The sequence below is a fragment of the Achroia grisella genome, unplaced genomic scaffold (assembly GCF_030625045.1).
Source record: "Achroia grisella isolate CSIRO2021 unplaced genomic scaffold, CSIRO_AGI_Agris_v1 utg511, whole genome shotgun sequence".
NCBI lineage: Eukaryota > Metazoa > Arthropoda > Insecta > Lepidoptera > Pyralidae > Achroia > Achroia grisella.
In genome coordinates this window covers 908,430-917,530 of record NW_026712905.1, presented here as the reverse complement: position 1 = coordinate 917,530, position 9,101 = coordinate 908,430, and the positions used below count along the sequence as shown (strand labels likewise).

General features: G+C 32.8%; 1 protein-coding gene across 1 annotated transcript; it reads right to left on the bottom strand.

Moving 5' to 3' along the window:
- Positions 1 to 5,574: 5,574 nt before the first annotated feature.
- On the bottom strand, positions 5,575 to 6,387 carry LOC131846552 (uncharacterized). Its single transcript, XM_059195887.1, has one exon. The coding sequence runs from the start codon at positions 6,385 to 6,387 to the stop codon at positions 5,575 to 5,577; it is 813 nt and encodes a 270-aa protein (XP_059051870.1).
- Between the last annotated feature and the right edge of the window lie 2,714 nt (positions 6,388 to 9,101).

Genomic DNA, 9,101 nt, shown 5'->3' with positions numbered 1-9,101 from the left:
CTTTTTTGCAAAGGAACTGTTTTATTTGACATTTAAATATTTTTTCTGGCAGATTTATAACAGACTCTGGTATTTTATTGTAAAACCTTACGCAATTGCCATAAAACGAATTACTAACTTTAGCCAAACGACATTTAGGTAAAATCAGTTTGTTATTGTTAGGTAAGCTTTTATTAGTGCAATCACTAACTCTTTTGAAACTGTCTATATTCCTTCTGGCATAGATGATATTTTCATAAATGTATTGAGAAGCAACGGTGAGGATATTTGATTCCTTAAAACACTCTCGCAATGACTCCCTGGAACCCATACCATAAATGGAGCGAATGGCCCTCTTTTGTAAAGTAAATATTGTATTTATATCAGCTGCTTTGCCCCATAACAAAATACCATACGACATAATGCTATGGAAATAGCTAAAATAGACAAGTTTAGCCGTTGCCACGTCTGTTAATTGTCTAATCCTTCTTACCGCGTAAGCGGCAGAACTAAGTCGACTCGCCAATTTAGTAATATGAGCACCCCATTGCAACTTGGAATCTAATGTGATACCTAGAAATACAGTATCGTCAACAAAATTAATAGATTTATTGTCCAATACGATTTTTGAATCTACCGGCCTTACATTGGGGAGAGTAAATTTGATACATTTAGTTTTATTTGCATTTAGTAGCATATTATTTGCCGTAAACCATTTTAAAACATAAGAGAGAGAACCGTTTACTTCGTCCATATCATCAATATGTCGATTGACTTTGAATACTAATGAAGTATCATCAGCAAACAGAACTATGTCAGCTATCTTTTCTACCATATAAGGAAGATCGTTTATGTAAACTAAAAATAAGAAAGGACCTAGAATAGAGCCCTGAGGAACACCCATTTTAATACTAGTTCCCTCAGACTTTACACCATTTATTTCAACAACTTGCATTCTATTATTTAGATAGGATTTCATCATGCATAGTGCTTCATATCTAATACCGTAATATTCTAATTTGAGTAAGAGTGTTTCATGATCAACGCAATCAAATGCTTTTGAGAGGTCACAGAATACACCGATAGCATCCTGTGACCTCTCCCAACAGTCAAGTCATGGGCGGCGGTAATCACTTACCATCAGGTGAGCCGCATGCTCGTTAATCCCGTTTTATAAAAAAAAATATACGTATATATACTAATATTTCCACTACTGTCGTAATATTATACAGAATAAATATATGTTTTTGTCGTTTCTGTACAAATAGTAATTTTTACAGTATTAATCTACAAACCAACATTTTTTTTCTTACAATCAGCTAAGTAATATATGACACTATGAAAAAGTCATTTGTTTTATAAAAAAAGGCAGTTTATATTATTTTTATACAATTTTTATACAACAACCACATATTTATTAATACCTATACAAGTTTAAATGTAAAATTTTCAAATAATGTTACCACCCCGGCTGTACGGGCACAGTTCTCTTTGCCTTTCCGATTAAGGTTAAACAGAACAAAAAAAATGTTACCACCTGTAGCGGGGTAGCCATACCGATTTGTTTAATCGGAAACTTTTATTCTAACAAATTAGTTTTAAAGTTTAATATGACGTTTCCATAACGGAATTGTATAATTTACGTACATATACTAATGTTTCCACTACTGTCGTAGTATTATTGTGATGATAGGAGCGGTGGTGAGAGTAAACACACAGTAGGGTTGAACTTGGTTTATTCACTGTTACATCTTCAATTACTCTACCTTAGACTAATTACATAAACTATATATATAAGCTAGTGCGTGACCTACGTGTCGTTAGTTAAAACGTACACTGGCACCATCTTTTACTGAACGTGTTCATTCTCACGTACATCTCCCCTGAAAAAGTAGGGTGTCTATTGTGAGGGTGTCCCCTCCCTCTGGAAGTATAACCTTACAAGGAAAATATAAAATAGTCACTAAAGATTTACTTAATAATTTATACATAAAACAATTTATTCTAAAAATTTTTTCGTTCTATTCTTATGGACTAATATAACTTTTTTTTTATCATTTATTATTTTTACATTTGCTCCACAATCTTCTAATACTCTATATGGTCCTTTAAATAATTCACTAAACTTATTTCCAACCTCATTTTTTTATTAACACTAAATAATTTTCTTTGTAGCTTATTTGGTTGGAAGTTCTGTCATATATTTCTTTTCTTAATATCTTAGACTTAATTAAATTATTTCTTGCCTCCCTTTGAGACATTTGTAATCTATATTTTAGTTCTAATGGATAATCGTCGTGCACATATAAAGGTTCAACATCATTACATAAATTACTTGGTAATAAACAAGTTTTTCCAAAAACCAATTCATAAGGAGAATATTTAGTAGACATATTAATTGTATTATTATAAGCAAAACACCAATATGGTATCCATGTACTCCAATTCTCGTGTTGGTTATTGGTTTGGATTCTTAAATAACTACCTAAATGTTTATGCCAATTCTCTAGACTCCCTATACTCTGGTGATGATAAGAAGTACTATTTAGTTTATTTATTTCCAGCAACTCACATACTTTAGTTAGAATTGAGTTCATAAACTCTGTTCCACAATCAGATACAATCTCCCTAGGTATGCCATATCTGAGAATAAAGTTTTCTACAAAGTTTCTAGCAACAGTTTCTGCTGACTTAGATACAATTGGGTATGCTTCTACAAATTTTGATAATTCACTTTGTATTGTTAATATATACTTATAACCCTGTCTGTCTATATCTAAAGGACCAACAATATCTAAAAAAACTTTATCTAATGCGGAAGTAGAAGTAGAAGTAATTACCATTTTTTCTTTGACGTTTCTATTAGAGTATTTCTGTTTCTGACAGTACATTTTTTTACATAATTCGCAATATCATCATGCATCCTATTCCAAAAATATTTTCTTTATATATTAGTAGTCATTCTAGTGATGCCTGCATGCCCACTCGTAGGTAGCAAATGAAAATCGTTTAGTATTATTCTTACCATTTCCCTGTCATCTATTTTTTTTACCCCTTGTAATATGCATAACCGTGGTAATGTATGATAACTGCGCGTGTGACGACATAACTCTCTCACTATCGACTTGTTGTCGTTATTTTTGATAATTATAATCTCAAAAATATTTTTCCTACACAATTCCCCAAGCTCCTGCAACGATTCGTCTATGCGTACCTTCGTTACTAAAGAATCCTGGTTAAAGTATATTATCGAATCCTTAAGGAAAACATCATTATTAGCACGTATATCCTGATTTCCCACCATTTTTCTAAATATTTCCTTTTTACAAATATTTAATTCCACACTATTAGGCGGCTTCTTCGTAACATCTACTATTCTAGGTAAATTATTCACCTGAGAACCTCTAGTTGCTCTATGTTGAGTTCGTGTTACTACCCCTATTTGGTATGTGTTAAAATTTTTCAGGTCATCGGACGTCATACTTATCCTTGATAAGGCGTCCGCTGTTACATTTTTTGAGCCACTAATATATTCTATAATAAAGTCATATTCCTCCAGACATAGTCTAAATTTGGTTAACCTACTGTTTGGTTCTTTCATGCCAAATAAATGCACCAAGGGTTTATGATCTGTAAGAATTTTAAATTTCCTGCCAAAGAGATATGGTCTGAAATGTTTAACAGCCCAAACAATTGCCAATAGTTCCTTATGGATTGTGGGGTAATTAATTTCAGACTTATTCAACTGCCTACTGGCATATGCTACAGGTCTATTGTTCCCGTTTGATAATACTGCTCCAACTGCTATTCCTGAAGCATCTGTTTGGAGTATGAACATGTTTTCTTTTGAAAAATCAGGATAGTCCAGGATAGGAGGTTCGCTAAGTAATTTTTTTAGCAGGTCGAACGATTTATGACATTCCTCTGTCCACTGAAAAACGTCTTTTTTACATAACTTATTTATTTCATACGCGATTGAAGAAAAATTCTTTATAAATTTGCGATAATAATTTGCAAATGCTATGAATCTTCTAACCTCATCCACTGACTTAGGTACAGGGTACTTCTGAATGACCTCAATCTTACTTTTGTCTGGAAAAATTCCATCTTTGGAAATAACATGTCCTAAATACAATATTTCTTTTTTCAAAAATACACATTTAGAAGGATTTAGTTTTAATTTGACATTTCTTAATCGTTCAAAAACATCCATTAGATTTTTATTATGATGAGCCAAGCTCTTCCCTATAACCACAATGTCATCTAAATAAACAAAACATTTGTCATAATTTAATCCAGTCATAGCAATAGTCATTAGTTTCGAAAATACACTCGGGCTTGTTTTTAGCCCCATAGGTAATCTTTTTAGTTGATATTGTTTATCGGCAGTAAATGAGGTATATTTTCTACAGTCCTCATCAAGGCCAAGCTGATAATAGCCTGAAGATAAATCCAAATGTGAGTAATATATTGATCCCGATAGAGTCTAATATTTCTGTTATATTAGGTAATGGAAATTTCTCATCTATGATTTTTTTATTTAGTAGCCTGAAATCGATCACCATTCTCCATTTCTTTTCGCCACTATTATCATTTTTTTTCGGAACTAGAAGTAAAGGTGAAGACCATTCACTTGTGCATTCTTCGATTATGTCTTCATCTATCATTTTTTTTATTTGCTTAACAAGTTCATTTCGTTGAGCTTCCGGAATCCGGTATGGTTTTACATACACGGGAGTAACGCCTTCTTGTAGTTTAATAGAATGTTTTAATAACTCTGTCGTTGTCAATTTATCACCTGGCAGGTGGAAAATGTCTGCATACTTCGCACATATTTTTGATATGCTACTGCCTTCTTCACTATTCAAATATGTTTCTAACTTCAATAATTTAAATAATTCCTTAACTCTACATGCCGATTTCTCAGTAGGTTCGAAGTTACATACATAGTAATCTGATAATTTATCTGCTTTAGGACAGTAGTCTCGTAACGGCACCTCCTCCGTTCGTGTATTCAGGAATCTTACTGGAATCCTTCCATTACTGTCCGGTCGTACTACCGATCCTGCAATAAATATCCCTGGAGATATCTCCTCTGGGAATATAACACACTCATCTTTCAGATTCACGTGTATTAATTTAGTTACTTCGCTTCTACTAGGAAGTGTTATGTTATTCATTTCCTGTATTTTTTTTTCGAAGGGTATATAAACCCTATTTTGAAGGCTCATGGGTTTTACGCTTAAATATCCCAACTCATAGTTAATAACACCCTTAAAATGTTTTAAAAAATCCTCTCCTAATATACCATCTGAATTACATTGTAATTCCTTAAATACGTAAAATTTTTGCTGCAATCTTATTTTATTGATTTCAAGATTTAGCACCACATGTCCCATCGATTTTAAGTTTCCACAAACTCCTTTTATAGTGACATTATCTTTATATATTTTAATACATCGCATGTCTCGTAGCCAGTCATATTTTATTATCGATATCGAGGCGCCCGAATCAGCTATTAAATGTATGTTATTATTAAAACAATTTAACTTAACTACATTACTCGTGCTAAAAGATAAAATTTCCGTTTTACTTTTATTCACGAAAAAACTCTAATGAAGTTTCATTTTCCTCACTGTTATTATTATCAGCTGTTTCTCCAACATAGTTTATACGCTTACTACGAAAGAATGCGCGACCTTCCTTACTATGCATTTGCTGATTTCGCTGTGTTTGCACGTTACTTCCATTGTATCGAACTTGACCTTTATTAAAGAATCGCGGCTTATAATTCTTATTATAGGCATGATTATACTTAGTGTAATAATTTCTAGACTGAATTCTATAACATGTTTCTGAATTTAAAGATAATCTTTCATTCTCCTCTTCTATTGCTATTGTAATAGCTTCCCGTACTTGTGAGATTTCGCGACATGTTATTATCATGGATAGTCTATCATTATTTAATCCCCTAGCAAACTGTTTAACGGCTGTTTTTTCGTTGATTGGTAATAGTATTTCATACGCCGTGTTCAAACCCCCTGCTTGGGCAATTGTTAACTCAATGAATAACCTCTCTATCTCATCCCCAAACTCTAAAATTGTCCTATTACCCTGCCTACATTTCTGTAATTGCGCTAAAATGAATGTATACGATTTATTTGGTAATAGGAATTTTTTTATATCCCCCGTTAAATCGCTAATACTATCATAGTTCGTTTTCAATTTTAGTTTTGCACCACTAGAAAGCCTTGTCTTTAGAATGAAGTTTATTAGTAAGGGATGGTCCTCGGACCTGAGAACGGTTTTATAAAACTCTATGCCGTCTAAAAGGCTTTTTATAATGTCCTCCTCCCGATTTACAATCGGAAACAGAGATAACGCGGTTTTCAGATCAAACGCGGCCATGTTTATAATAGGGGTGGTTACTAGTGTTTCAATTTCTTTAAATAGTTTATCGAATGTGGTTGATAATTCAATAATTTGTGAAGTCCTATCTACGTCTACTTCCTTTGAGCTTAAAAATAATTCACATAAATTTTTATATGTAATCCTAAATTTATCACGCACTGAATATGCTAATTTTAATTTTTGCCGCCCTTGGTTGCTCTGTCTTTTTACTTTAGATAGTTTGACAATATAAGCTCTTATTTCTTTTAGTTCTATGAATAAATTATTCAAAGTCTCCATATAACACGGCACAAAACATAAAAAACAAAAAAAAAAAATTTGATAACTAACTTCAAACCCGGGATGGCGGGGATGCCAGCATTCTTCTACTCAGTCTTGCATCGATGGTTGTGAAAATAATGTTACGAATTTTTGTCCAAAGTTTGACAACTAATCCCAGAATGAGGATCGTAACGATTATTATTAGCAGTATTTCAGCTAATAGAAGTCCCGTGGCGGATTTTCCACTTCCACTAATTGATACTGAGGGCAGTTGCTCAACTATTATGTTGTCCTTTGTTTGCTGTCCGCCCATCATATAGGTCAAAATAATCAATTGGGTACCTTTGACTCTTCACTTTACCGCTGTTTCCCGGTGCCTTGCTTCCAGCTACTTGTCACGGTCGCCATGTGATGATAGGAGCGGTGGTGAGAGTAAACACACAGTAGGGTTGAATTTGGTTTATTCACTGTTACATCTTCAATTACTCTACCTTAGACTAATTACATAAACTATATATATAAGCTAGTGCGTGACCTATGTGTCGTTAGTTAAAACGTACACTGGCACCATCTTTTACTGAACGTGTTCATTCTCACGTACTATACCACATTATACAGAATAACGGTCTTATTCATAAAAAAACTGATTGAAGGTTTATAGAAGTGCGTTATTCATAAACCTATTATAAAGCCTCACTAACTAATAGAGGTTTATAGGACTGTTTTTATCATTATGTTGTATGTAATCAAGTATGTAATCTTGAAGTTGGACTGTTTTACCATATACGCAGATGACGTAATCAGTGTTGCTATTTTAGTTGCTTCACCACTAAATCTAGCAGAATTAACTCCTCCAGTATTGAACAAATTATGTAAATTAATACATTTTCCTATTGAATATATATAAAATTGTATTTTATTATTGTTATTGTATTTCTATTTAATAAAGTTAAGGGAAGATAGAAGTATTTTTACATAGTTTTTAAATATTACAATGATTTTTGGTTTAAATATGCATGTATTTTTATGCAATTTTTTAATATAATGGTTTCAAGTAGTTTTATTAATTCATTAATATTGATTTAAATATTTTGTAAAACTCGAGGTTTCTTTGCTATATAGTGGATTCAATAAAACATCGTTGGCAACATTGGTCCTGTCAAAACGATTGTAGGTTTTATTTACAAATTGCATGTTATAATTTACGATTGTTTTAATATAGTTACAATTCGCTAGAATTAACGGATTGATTACATATTACGGATTTCATTGTCTAGTAAATTTTAAAATGGATAAACAAAAGAGAGCACGAAGCGGAAATTGGTTGGAAGACGACAAGGTAAGATTGTGTTTTCTTATCAATATTTGTTAATTTGTCCAGTTTTGGATCAAGTAAATTATTTTTTATGTACGACTTTGAATTTCACTTGTTTTAACTTTTTATTACATTCATTTAATGCATACTATATTTTTGATAGAATTTATTGTTGGAATTGATCCGCGATCGTGTCGCCGTACTAGAGAATAAGAATACGGATACGAATACCAACAACTGTAAAAAGAAAGGATGGCTGGAAGTTATGGTTAGGTTATTTATTATTTGTAGAAGCTAGCCCCGTAGATTAGAGTAACTTGCATGCTTAGTATAATTTTATATGTGAATTGTTATTGCTCATGTGCTTACACTTCAATATATTATTCAGTTTTAATGCAATGTGCAAAGGTAGCAGACGCACATTGCAACAAATAAAAACTCAGTGGGGAGTCATCAAAATAAGTAAAAAGAAAAATTTAGCAGACCAGAGGTGATCTCTGAATAAAACTAGTGGTGGACCACCTACTGTAACTGTTCCAGTGGACAGTACAGACATATTGGCATGGTTACCGCAGAAGTTTTATGTGGACACCAATTTATATGACTCTGACGCTAAAACAGGAATTCGGGATGATCATGTAACCTATTTTTTATTTTTTCATTACATATAATATAAAAAGTAAAGGTAGTAAGTGTAGGTTCATTAATCATTGTGTTCATATTTCAGATAATTAAAATAGATGTACCTGTAAGCGCTGTAAGTAATATATAATATGTAGTATCTATTATATCATGGCATCAATGAACTCAGCATAATGTATGTTGTCGACTCGAAATAAATATTTTTTTATGTTTTGTTATTCACATAAGGTTTCGTTCGAGTCTACCGTACCCCTTGACGGAATTATTAATATAGATGTTCGCAAAGTTTTGGGTGCTATTATTGATAGTGACAAAGCAAACGCGTCTACAACTGGTCACCCGACCTGGACAAAGAAATCAACTTAAGCATTCCAATTAATTTAAAACAATTAAGATGGTAAACGCAGGCCGCGATAACTCGGATTCAACGGGGACTGTTACACCACCCGACGTATGTCGTGTCGGCGTACGCGTGCCACCATTTTGGTCGGAT

What these genes read in the sequence shown, in the direction of transcription:
- LOC131846552 (XM_059195887.1), bottom strand. Translation starts at nt 6,387, where the DNA reads ATGGCCGCGTTTGATCTGAAAACCGCGTTATCTCTGTTTCCGATTGTA.